Below are 13,248 nucleotides of genomic sequence, written 5' to 3' on the forward strand. Positions count from 1 at the left end.
GCATTAAAAAAAAACTGGGTTTGAGTGACCTATGTGGTCACAATGATAGTGGGAAGCCCTGTTGCAGGAGTACGCCACTCACACTAACAGAGCATTGGGAATGGTAGGCCTGTAATAACAATGTGAACCCTCTATCTGGAAATCTGGATGCTTCTTTGTATTGCCATTGTGGTTTTCTCACCAGCTGGAGTTTATGTGAATTACTACCAGTAGGGATGGTAGCACCCCAGTATGTATATCAGAAAAAAAGGCAAATGTGAGTCAGCCCTAAAAATATTTGTATTATTTTCCAATATATAAAGTTGTGTCTGAAAAATACAATTTTAAAAAAATTCTTGCTGACCTGTAAACTTTCTCAAATATACAGTGTGAATGGCTTTTATTTATCCTTTTTGTTATTTATGATGTGGGTGCCAGCAAATTATGCAGTTGGTCCAGGAAAACACCACCAGAACTCCTTGCTACTAGAAAAGCAGTGCTCGTTTATTTTACAGCGCACAGATATCATACAAATCCTTACACACTCCTCCTCCGCTTATAGCATCCCAACACATGGGCTCTAGTTGCATTCAGTTATATACACAATGTTGTCTCAGGCACCAATCACAGTAGTTTGCCTAGTCATACAGACGTTTCAATACATTGCATCAGTCTTCTGGCCATAACCAGTTCTGGCCAGCTCCCTCAGGCTCTCCAGGGAGTTTCCAGACCTGTTGCATCTTTACAGACTCACTTGATCTAAATGCTGTCTGTCAAACTAATCTGACAGCCTTGCAACTCCGACAGTTTATGTTGGCCACACAAAGGTAGTTGTTTCCCCCTTCCTCTTAAAGCACCAAACTGCGAATGGAGAAATTTTCTGCGGTCAGAACTATGGTATAGGTTCCAGGGTTTTTGTTTTTTAAAAAAAATGAAATTATTTTTATTCTGAACTGTGTACCAGATTGTTACTTAAGGAGGTTGAATTACAGTACCGCTTGCTGAGTTGTACTTGTGGGATATATAAGTGCAGGATAAGTTCCATTCTTTTTAGTGTAGACATATGAAAAGGCTGTCTGGGAGAAGGAAAGGATTTTCCTAATGTAAGACAGGACCCTTGAAAATGGAGTTTGCATCTGACAGGGCTTTTTATTAAATTGACAGACCCAATCTAAACTGGAAAGGTAATTTAGTAGAAGACCAACCTCTCTGGAGGAAAAAAAATGCTTAGTGTGAACATGAAATAGGCCCAGATATGTTAAAACATGCGATTCAAACCAGGTATTCTGCTTTGAAAAGTAACTTCTCAGGTGGTTTCATGGGATGCTTCCTGACATAAGCTCCAGTTGAATACAGCAAGATGTTGGCATGCCTGATTTCCCTGTCTCACTTCAGAATCCTGCTTCCTTACATATAGGGGGCCTGGAATGACAGTATTTTTCAGACAAGGAATTGGCATGCTGGGTACGTTCAAGCCACACATTTGGAGTGCCAAATTCCTGTTTGTTCAGACCACTCAGTGAAGATTACATAGTCCTTATCCCTTCAAAGTAACAATGGCGACTTATTTCCTGTTCACAGAAGGTACTTCTGTTCTGAGATACTTCCTGGTGGCCTTTATTATTATTTTTAATCTACACTTTTGTACTGCTGGGTATGTCTCCTCAGAGTTCCCTTGGTCCTGGGAACAATTTCTTTTTGTTCCTTTTATTATACATGTCAGTCATTTGGTGGGAGGCTGACTGTTTCACCTCATGTCAATAAATTGTGAAGGACAGATGCTCCTATATTGTCTTTCTAAATACCATTAACTTAAAGGTTTCCCCAATTCAAATATTTATGGGTGCAACTCCTATTCCAAAAGTTTTTTTAAGGACAAGTTTTCTTTAAAATATTGATGACACATTTTTAAAATGTTGCCTCACTTCTTACCACTGCCCTATTATTACCAGGAGGTGATAGGCATAGGTTACAAATGTCCCCTCATGCCAGGGCTCAGCTTGGTGAGAAGTTGTTGGACTGGTTGGTTAGAGAACCTCTCTGTGCAGCACTCGCCTTGTGCTTGGCAGGCTGAGCCTATCTTTCCCTTTCTGAGAGAATGACTTGCAGAGCAAAGGATGTTAATGTTTGTAAACTGCTTGCAGGCACAGAGCATCTTTCCACAGCTCGCCCTGTCCTTCTGGTCTTGTGACCCTCCTGGCCTTCACCTACTTTTGGATCTCAGCCTACAGTCTGAGAAGTACTGGATTTTATGGAGTTTTCATGCAGGGCACTGCTAACTGTGTGGCTTTCTTGCTCTGCATTCCTTTAGAAAATGACATACCTTCATAATTCTAGGAAGATGGCCTTGTGCATTCAAGACTTTCAAGAGTTGGTAGTTTGGCTGAGCTGTGTTACTTTTGCTAGTTATCTGCATCCCAACAATGTTGAACAAGCTTCTCTTTCTCATGATGGGGCAAATCTGAATGGTTGCTCTTAGCTGGACTTGGATGATAGCCTTAGGAGACCCAAAGACAATATAATAGTGCCAGTGTTATCAATAGTATATTCTCCTTTTATTTTCTGCTCTATTGTCTAGAATCAAATAGAGTTTGTTAGTTGTGAAATTACTGCAAAAGCCTACCAAATCAGAATAAAGATGACAATGAGATGAGTGTCCAACATAAGCAACAAACAGTGCCATTCTAAGCAGTGTCACACCTTTCTAAACTAATTGATGTCAATGGATTTTGAAGGGTGTAACTTTGCTTAGAGCCATGTTCAACTCCCTGAAAAGAAATTACTGCCTGTATCTGGCTTTGAAGGCTAATAGAATACCTAAATCTCATCCAAGCTATAATAGCTGAAGAGGCTGTTGAATGCAATGCATAAACACAAAATAGAACATGTGGTGAACACTGCCATCAGCTGGTGGTTCTCCTTTAAGACATGTTTAGACTAGCTACCATACCTAATCCTGGTCATGTAATGCATTAGACTTATAAGGCAAAGGAGCCAAAAGAGCATAAAACATCTAAAGGAAAGACAGGATTAATTCCTTTATAAGAATTTATATGCCTTATACACAGATAATGAAGACATTTGCAAAGCAGAAGCTTTGTTGATCACTTGAGAGTACATCTTAATAGCACGGGTCATCGGTTGTACCTGCAGGTAGATTACTAAATTGGGTGTGAGCTTCAATTTGAACTTTTGAAAGAACATCAGAAGAAGAAGAGTTGGTTTTTATATGCCGACTTTCTCTATCACTTAAGAAAGAATCAAACCAGCTTACAATCACCTTCCCTTCCCCTCCCCACAACAGACACCCTGTGAAGTTGGTGGGGCTGACTGTGACTAGCCCAAGGTCACCCAGCTGGCTTCATGTGTAGGAGTGGGGAAACAAATCCAGTTCACCAGATTAGCCTCTGCCACTCACATGGAGGAGTGGAGAATCAAACCCGGTTCTCCAGATCAGAGTCCACCGTTCCAAGCCTCCACTCTTAACCATTACACCATGGTGGCTAAGCAATGTTGACAGACCAGGGTTCAACTAAGTTCTTCTTGCCACAGTGATTAGCTTTTCACACACACACACACACACCACCACCACCACCACCACCACCACCAAATATCTGAAAAAAACTAATAGTTCTTGTTCTATACACTTGCGTATCTTGTGGGAGACAGAAGGGTTCTCAAAACATTTTGAGCCGTTTTCGAAAAGAGTAAAATTGCTTCTGTTGCTATTCTTTTGGCCAGCTCAGGAACTCTGGTGTTGTGCCTCTGGGCCTTTAAACACTGTGATTTAATTCTCTGCACAGCTATAGAGAGGATCAATTTCTACAATGTAAATCAATAATGGATTTTGTTATTAAAAATGAAATAATAAAAAAACAAATGCAAGAAGAACTGCATCAACCCTAGAAATCAGGTAATAAAGAGAAGATATAGCCAGAGGATAGAGCAGATCATAAGGGATTATTATTGTTATTATCATTATTAATAATGATAATATTTATTTATTTAAAACATTTTTATGCCACCTTTCCACCCAATCAGGGTCTCCAAGGCTATGAACATGAAACCATTGAAACATTTGAATAATTAAAAACCATCTTTAAATTTATAAAATAGTTCAATAAATATGAAGAATTATGCAACATCAGAACCAGGGAGGAGGACCAATAATCGATACTGAGGATATGCCAAATGAAACAAAAAAGTCTTCATCCACTGGAAGAAGAAACTAATAGCAGGAAAATTTCCCTGGGGAGGGAGCTCCAAAGTTTTGGTGCCATGACCAAGAAAGCCCTTCTAGCCTCAGATGGCGGGGCAACCAAAGCAGGGCCTCTGAAGATGACCAGTGTGAAAGGGTAGGTTCAAATAGCAGTATCTCCCCTCATACAGTTGCTTGCAGCACTATTTAAATGTTGGATAGTTTGCTTATAGATGGATGCATACAAATGGATCACCTACCTGCTAGAAGGATGATGTTGTGATCTTGGTTTCCTTGTTAGAGCTCTAGAATGAGATCATTCAACACAGTGAAAGGAGAATGGATTGGTCCAAAAGTGATATTCTTTTTTTAAAGACCTCTGAATACATGTAATGGCATGCAAAAAAGACATGAAGAAATTACAACTACTGGGTCTTTTTTTGAATTTAGTAAAAAAATATTGCCCAGTTTTAACCTATTCTATACAGAGTATAGGGTTTCCATCTGATCTGTAGTCCATAGTAAGAATGGTTGAGGGTGAAATGCTATTTAAGTATCAGAGGAAGGAAAACAGAGCCCCTTTTGAGAGCTGGTGCAGGCAGACAGGCATGTTTTCTCATACATTCCCTCCTATTCCCAAGAGTTAGAACTGGACCTTTCAATCAGTCCTTTATTGGAAATCAAAACTGCAGCATTTCTACCCAAAAGCCAATAAGATATGAAGCTTGCATAGGAAGCCTTTTTTGGCAAAAAAAAAAAAAATCTGCACAGCCAATCAGAAGTCTTGCTGGGCAAAAGCCCCTCCTGGCCCCAGGCACTTAAAAAACACTTGGCAACTGACAGGAAAGGTGCTGGTGGATGCCATGGTGCCCATGGGCACCATGTTGGAGACGCCTGTCCTAGGAAATTATGGTTCTAGGATTGGTAGAGAGTAACAAGAGGAATTTGCATAATGTTTGACGTGGAATGGTCAATTGCTACGATACATTCTGTTCTAACATTCTACTTAAGAAATGGGACTAATTCAGCTAATGCAGAATTTCTTAATGTATTCAGTTTGATGCATAAAACTGAATGAAGAAGGATGATGGAAGAAAAGGCAAAATCCTGCATGTATCCTCCTCTAAATTTTGCTCGGGATGATAAAAAAAAACCTCCTAATGTAATATAGAGTAGGAATGTCCAGTCCAGCATAATTTTATCCTGTTGTAGCACAAGTATGCTGTGTTTGAGTTGGTCCTGATTTCTGTTGGATCTCATTCCATTTTTGCTTAGTCTGCAGAGGTGTGATTCCGAGTGGTGAAGATGGCCCAGTATCCATCATAAAGAGTGGGTTTCAGCTTGTTGGGAGCATGCTTTCTTTAGGAGCCAGTAGAGTTGGCTTGGGTGTCTTCATTTTCTATCCAAATAGGTATTGCTAGCAAGAGTAGCGCCTGCCATCTTCCCCAAACTTTCAGCACTTTCTATTGTAGCGTGCGCATTCCTACCTTGTCCTCCAGAAGGTTGCACAGACTCTAATTATGTATGCATGATATATCCTATGCATATTAATTGTGTTACGCTTCTCCTCTGCAGAAGGGAAACCTGCCCACGACCGAAGTGTAACTAATGATGCGAAGCCTTCTTTTGGAAGTGTGTGACTGTTTCCCCCTCCTCCCATGCTTGTTTTGTTTGTGTTTTACCTCCCTGTAGATCCTTCATTGGTGTGAGTTTTTTTATTTTTTTAAGTTTTTGCTAACTAGGTTCCTGTCTCTGGTTTTTTGGGTGTTGCTGTCTGTGCTGTCGCCATGTGTTCGCTTGCATGCAGTTGAGGAAAGGCCCTCCCGTGCCGCCACCTCCAAAACTCACTCCGTCCAAGGAGATGAAGCAGGAGAACATCATCAACCTGTTTGATGACAATTTTGTCCCAGAGATCAGTGTGACAACCCCCTCACAGGTTAGCTTCTCCTTCTTCCCTGCCTCTTTCCCTCATCCTTTATCCACTTCAACTTCATTTTTTATTTCTTCCTTATTAGAGGTGTCAGGCCATGAAAACTTCTCTGGCCGGGGAAGTCAGGTGGCTGTAGAGAGCCAATAGGATTTGAAGTAGGCAAATAGAATAGTGAGCTTTTAATTCCATTTTATTAGGCTGTGGTCTGTCTGTGACTGAGGGAAGAGGGAAGCAGGCAGTGTGGAGTGGTTCCACCTCAATCTGTCTTGCTTCTTATCTTTATCACAGCTGCTAAGGCCATGGAGACCAAACCCATCTCTCCTCAGCCAAATATGTATATATGCTGGATAAGATATATTCTTACAGAACATGTATAGAAAATCCTAATGCTTTGTCCCTTGGTCACTTGATTTTTCTCCCTCCGGAAATGGAACAGTGCCTCCCTGGCATTTGACTTTGATGCATGCTTCTTGTCTAGGGTTGCCAGCTCCGGGTTAGGAAATACCTGGAGATTTTTAAGGCAGAGCCTGAGAAGGGCAGGGTTTGGGAAGGGGAGGAACTTCAATGCCATAGAGTCCAATTGCCAAAGCAGCCATTTTCTCCAGGTTAACTGATCTCTATCGGCTGGAGATCAGTTGTAATAGCAGGAGATCTCCAGCTAGTACCTGGAGGTTGGCAACCCTATTTTTGACTCTTATATTACTTCTTCCATGTACTTTAATGAGATGGTTGCTTTGTGTCTGGTATTTTTGAGACTATGAACCAGGCCTGGCTTGCAAAGACACATGAAATAGCTATATAAAGCACATGTGTGGTTTTGAAAGCTTCAAAATCAAGCTGTTCTCCTTAGAAATAGGAATGAGTAGCTTGTTCACATGAGTAGTATTTCTATAAGAGAGATGGGTTTGTGACTTTACATTCTGCAACTCTCTGTGGGGCTTTAATCTGTATCCTCCGGACAGATCACTTCTATCCCAGTAGCCTATGTTTGAAGTCTCTTCTAAAAATCACTAGCATCCTTCAACAATTCGGCATCCTATGGCCACTCAAGCTAACCTTGTAAAGCTTGAGAAATGACTGGGGGGAAATTCTATTGTAGCTTAGTGCCCAAAAGAGTTCCTGGACAAGCAAATGTGAATCTTTATCACTAGCTCATCCTAAGGATCTTTAAATTCCAGTGGGGGGAGCGGATGGAAGGAAAGCATCCTGACTAGTTTTCTGGCTACATTGCCACAATTCAAATCCATCATTGTCACCATCATTTTCATTATTCATTGAGTGACACCTCTAGCCATTCTGTTTCCTGATTCCACTCTTCCTTCCTTACCTCAGCACGGTGGCCTGCGGCTTTTACCTCTTCCTCCTGTTCGACGGCTGAAACGTTGCACAAGGGGCCTGGAATTGGGAAAAAAGGCAAGTTTAGGCCACAGGTTTCAAGGGCTGAGGGGTCATCTCACAAAGTCATGTGGAGAGCGTGAGCTGTTGGATTAGGATTCCTTTTAGGCGCTCCAAGGAAGCTTATAAAGCTGCCACCTAGTTATTTTAAAAACACCAGGCTCTGGTCATGACTAGTGAGAGAACAATTTTGAATTTACCTAAATGGAAATATGAAAGAGTATCAGGCATCGTTTCCTGTCTGGCCAGGAAGTAGTGACAATGGAGACATGAGCCAATTCTAGCAGAGGAAATGTGACAGCTCTTTCAGATCTCTCTGTCTCTTAATTTTAGTGATAAGGAACAATAGCATGTAGAGATCTCCTTTGTTGAGAGATCAGAAATGAAGGAATTACAGGAGGCAGATAGGTAGCCTGTGGCAGAAAAATTATACCAACATGCAGAAGGGAGGGGTGCATGCATGCACAAAGTCCTGTATTTGTACTGTTGAGGATTAAAATAAGACCCCGGAGAATGCAGGTGTAAAGACTTAATGGCCATGTGTAAGAATGCCTGTGAGGAGGAGAAAAATGTCCCAGCTCTTTTAATAAAGGCTTAATTTGTGGAAATGGACAGGTGAAGATTTTCATTGCATGGAGGTAAATTACATCACCTGGTAAATAACATCCCATTAAGCCCATGTTAGGCACAGGAACATTTTTTTTCCTCCAGGCAGCTGGCAACACTACACACAGCAAAATCGGCAGGGACAAATTCTGTGGGGGAAGGCAGAATCTGCAACAGGGAGGGCAAGTCATACTTAGAGTTGCTATGAGGATATTGCCTCAGGTGGCACTTTTTTACAGTATCAGAAGGTGTCGAGTTCTTCATTTTATTGTATTATTGCTAAGTGGGAGGTGGGGTTGCCATTTGGATTTTTCATTCAAGCACCAAGGTATCACCAGCCCAGCAACCAGGCATGCCTAGGTGTGCTATTGTTTGTGGCTATTTCCAGAAAAATCCAAATGGACTTTTTTTTTTTTTTAGACTTCTTATGTACTCAGCCTTGGGCCTAGTTGTTAATGAGGTAGTAAATCTATGTTTTTGCTGCCCCATTTTTGCTGCTTCACTTGATTTCCCTTTTAGGGGTGAAAGTGCAAGGTAACAACTATTAAATCAATACAAAAAGACCCATCTGGTTGGTTTTTATGCCTTTTCCCTCTGTGCTGGCTTGTAAGACGCCTTGAGTCACATGGACTGTAAGGGAAAAAAGGGTAAAAATGTTTTAATAAACACAACAAATTTAAAAATCCCCCACAAAGATCAGAACAAAGGGTCCTTGCCTTAACATTTCTCTGACATACTAAATAGCTATGTAGATGCAACCTTTTTGAATGGAGAAGCATTCTGTTATATGAGTAGGGTTACCAACCTCCAGGTAATAGCAGAAGATCTCCTGCTATTACAACTGATCTCCAGCTGGTAGAAATCAGTTCCCTTGGAGAAAATGGCCATTTTGGCAATTGGACTCTATGGCATTGAAGTCCCTCCCCTCTCTAAACCCTGCCCTCCTCAGGCTCCACCCCCAAATCTCCCACCCATGGCAAACTGGGATCTGGCAACCCTGTATATGAGCAGTCAGCTGCAATCTGGAGGAGCAGGCCACCCTATGAGCTGTCACCTGTGCTCCAGAGCAGTACAGCCAGGCCACAAATGTACTTCCTCACTGAAAAATGGGGCCTTTGTAATAGTCAACAGGTAGATTTTATGCTTATGAATCAGACATATACAAACATACACCAAACTTTCTCCCCCTCCTCAGGAATATATGATAGATCTAACAGAGACCTCTGAGGTAACTGGAAATGGCAGAGAAGACTGTAAGAACTTTTGCAGCAGTAGAGAAGAGAATTGATGTTTCTTAGGGAGACCAAGCAGCTGTTTCTAGTCCACAAATTCTGATTGTATGCCCCATGCACGCTTGCGTATTAGAGAAAGCCGTGGGCCACTGAGCAGCCTTCTATCCTTGTCTACACCTATCCTTTCCATGCAGCATGCCTCAACAACTGTTACACCATATTGTGTGTTTTGTATGTTAATGTGTAAACACTTGTGTAAACAGAGCATTTGGCTTTGAACTTGCACTAGAGTACAGGACACCTGAACTGGACAGCATCGTTTTAAAGGAGTATGGATTTCCAACTGATGCATATGGTGCTTAGAGCAGAAACCACTGGAAAATTTCTAGCCATGAATGCTTTCCCTGTGAAAGTTTCAGTATGTTGTTGGGCTGATTGGGGTGGGGGTGGAATGGGAAGGAAAACCCAAATAAAAGGACTCATTGACACATGGTACAGGTGACTCAGTGACAGGTAAGAGTCCAACATCGCTATAATATTTGACTTCAGTCTTTTTGTTTTTTGTTTTTTTCTTCAAGCAAGAAAGACTAGCACCTATAGATCTCAGCTGGAATCTATACACCAGAAATCTTTAGATGACAAGTCATCACTTTAGTTTAAGTTTCATTTCTTTGAGATAAGGAAATGGTGAGAAAAAGAACCGCATCTGTTGGTAGCACATTCTAATGGAAGCAAGAGAAAGATACTACAAAAAGATTGCATTAAATATGAAGTGCAGTTGATAGAGAACTACAGCTGTGTGGAACAGAGGGGTTCTCTCTTTAAGTAAGGTGCTTGTGTTTGTATCAAAATTATGAAGGCTTCTGTTTGGATGCACCATCAATTTTACATCCCTCAGTTGGGGCCTTATGTTTAACTAGATATTCTACTGTTTCAGAAATCTTCAGTATATTGCCCTAGTTGGAGTTTGTTACCTTGCCTAAGACCAGAAAAACTATGAACTGTTAGGGTCAAATAAAATAATGATGAAATCTCTGAACAAAACTGCTTTTTTACAGAAATAGCAAGCTGTGAAAGCTGTATACTGTGTAAATCATTCTGCGGGAATAGGGCCATTATGCCCTGTTTGAATGTGCGTGTAACTGTATAGTTGTGCTGCCACCACAAAGGAAGGGTTGATAGCTCCAGTAAGAGTAATTCCAATTGGTAAGATTATATCATTATATTACCCTTAGAAGACAGAACTTTGATAGGTTGAAAGCCTTGAAAAGGGCTAAGAGAATTTGCATTATTATTGCTGTTCAACACAGCATTCTGCTATGGAAAGCATTACAGTCAGGACAGACCAAACAAGAAAGGAGTGGGAAAAGCTAACTTCTAAGCAGAGAAGCATGTACTGTATTCCTGATTATGGCAGAATTGCGAGCTGTGAGGCTAAAGTAGAGATTTCCCTGAAATCCAGTCCTTTCGAGGTAGCCCCAGGTGTCTCCAGCAGCAGCGTAGGTGCTACGGCTGAATAAAATGTTGCTGACCTAAGGATTTTAGGCAAGACGTTTGAGAAGTTGGTCCCCATTTAGAAAAGTAACAGATGACTGAAACCAGAAGAGGATCTTTTATGTATCACCCAGGGCTGCAGTGTGATGGAAGTGACTGTCAATAACATAGAAACTTAGTCTGGATAACAGTTATGTGAGATACTGGTGCTTTTTTGTTTCATGGCTGTCTTTCTTTACAAAGATATTAAGCATTCTGTGGGAATTTGTGAGCGTTTGTTGTTTGTACTACATGACTTTACACATCACTTTTGCATCTCCAGCACCTGGATAACACCTTCCACATACTAATTTCTTCCCATATTTGACTAATACTCAGCACTGCTTTTTCCCCTTAATGCTGCCAAGTTTGATGCCCCTGGGCCCTTCCAGGAGGGAGCCAGCCTGTTGGATCTGGATTTTGATCCCGTTAAGCCAGATAACAGTCCTGTAGGGAAGTCACCCACGCCTGCAGCCCAGGTTGGTCTACCGTTGCTGTTCATTGACTCCATGAAATATTAAGCATTTGGGGAACCTCGTCAGTCTGGTGGGAAGGGTTGTGTGTCCATAGGAACTGAGAGAGTCCTGAAAGTATTTTTTTAAAATATACTTGCAGACAGTCTCATATAAACCTTGCCCTTTACACTCTGTAACAATAGTTTGCATTTACATATTATTGTTAGAGTGCTTTACATGTATTATCACAGTAATCCTTAACAACAGCCCTATTGGGTAGGATAGTGTTGTCATCTCCACACTGTAATTGAAAGGGCTGGGACTGAGAAAAAGTCACCTTCCTGGAGGTTACTATCTTAGCCACTGCTCTGCACCACCCTCCAATTATGAACCTTTTTGGAAAACTCTGACAAGGCTTTCCTATGATATTTTTCCTGACAATATTAATAGGAAGTTAATCTAAGGATTTTGCACCTGCATCCATTGTGTTATCTGGGATGGCTTTGAATGGCTGTTGTATTTTTTTTACTCCCTTAACACATGGTGGCTTTTTTCTGGCCCTATTTGGTAGGAGATCTTCAGGGAACAGAGTTCCCTGAAGACATCCAATGCACTCTGGTGCCATTGACACATGGTAGGCTATCACAATGCCCTTGGTATGTTATGCACTAGGCTTCTGTAGATTGCTCATCTCTACAAGGATGTCCCTGTTCTCATGTGACAGTTGCACAAATCACTACATGGTGAGATGAAAACTTGTCTTCTGAATCACCTTTATTTAGTAGGAGACAAGTACTTTAAATAAAATTAAAACACAAGTACTGAAATGATCACTCCAAAATAATTTATAGTAATGTTGAATTCATGTCAGGGAATGGTATGTTCTTAAATGTCTACCCTTAAATTAGGTTAAAAAAACAGCAACAACCTGGGTGGTACATGGACACTTTGTACATATGGCTGTACTTTGTTTGTTGGCTGGAATAATTATATCTTAATATGTTTCTATTCCTGTTGCTCTTTGCTATGCTTAGTCTTTGCCTTGGGATTTATGGGAGGTAAGTTTTCTTTTAATATATCCCTCAGTGCAGTAAACTACACCATGTGTTGCTCAGCGTGTGTTAACAATATCTTTGTTGTCAATTACTATGCAAAGCTTGTCATTCTTGTCTTGATTTTCCATTACCATCCTCTTCAGTGTATTGCTCTAAAGTAGTATGTTGCAGCCCCCATCTTGTGCTTTGACAGTACATATTGATGACATTTCCTGAAGCTTAAACCTTGTTGCTTTTTGGCATCTGCTTCTGCTTCATAACTTGAAATGACTGCATGGCCTTTCGTTCTTGTCCCCAATTGTGGAGTATGCATACTTCTCAACAGCCATCAAATTTACCCTTTTATTGAAGTTCTTCCTATATTGTTATATTTATTGCTATGGGCCTCTGATAGCAGATATGGAGGTATATTTACCACCGACCCTCCTTTCATCTTCTGCGCACAGATAGGGGTGTGCATTCCAAGCTGAAAATATACTTCGAAATCACTGTTTCTGGTTGTTACAGTGGTTTTTTGGAATGGTTACACAAATCTCAGGTTCTTAGGCATTATAACCCCCCCCCAAAAAAAAACCCTTTTCTTTTTGCGTATGGGAGCTTGCCATCATCATCAGCAAACATCTTGTTTTTCTTTGATTCTCCAAATTTCCCAGGCACTAGCCCAGGGAAGGTGGCTTTTGGATAGTGCAAGCCAGGTGCATGGCCTGGCAGAGCTGCCATTCTAAGTCGCTTCTCCTTCCCTCCCTGGGAGCAGAGCCCTTTTTTTCTTTGCAAGTAGAATGCCTGGGGGCATCTTGTTCAGGGGCCCGTAGAACTGGACCCCTTGTTCCCATTCACTTGAAACTTGGGGCGTGGACAGGAAGCA

At 41.2% G+C, this 13,248-nt stretch overlaps 1 protein-coding gene across 16 annotated transcripts in view; it reads left to right on the forward strand.

The window, feature by feature from the left end:
• Positions 1 to 13,248, forward strand: part of BIN1 (bridging integrator 1) — a 219,188-nt gene that overhangs the window by 187,470 nt on the left and 18,470 nt on the right. For 6 of the 16 annotated variants that reach the window (XM_056861325.1, XM_056861329.1, XM_056861333.1 and 3 more), the window contains 3 exons: positions 5,985 to 6,113; positions 11,242 to 11,352; positions 12,363 to 12,386. The exons of 5 other annotated variants lie outside the window; for them this stretch is intronic. In XM_056861325.1, coding sequence (XP_056717303.1) covers positions 5,985 to 6,113; positions 11,242 to 11,352; positions 12,363 to 12,386 — 264 coding nt within the window. The remainder of the gene's footprint in view (positions 1 to 5,984; positions 6,114 to 11,241; positions 11,353 to 12,362; positions 12,387 to 13,248) is intronic. 5 more of the 16 variants (XM_056861330.1, XM_056861332.1, XM_056861335.1 and 2 more) reach the window with 3 other exon arrangements.

This window comes from Euleptes europaea, chromosome 15 (assembly GCF_029931775.1).
Source record: "Euleptes europaea isolate rEulEur1 chromosome 15, rEulEur1.hap1, whole genome shotgun sequence".
Classification (NCBI taxonomy): domain Eukaryota; kingdom Metazoa; phylum Chordata; class Lepidosauria; order Squamata; family Sphaerodactylidae; genus Euleptes; species Euleptes europaea.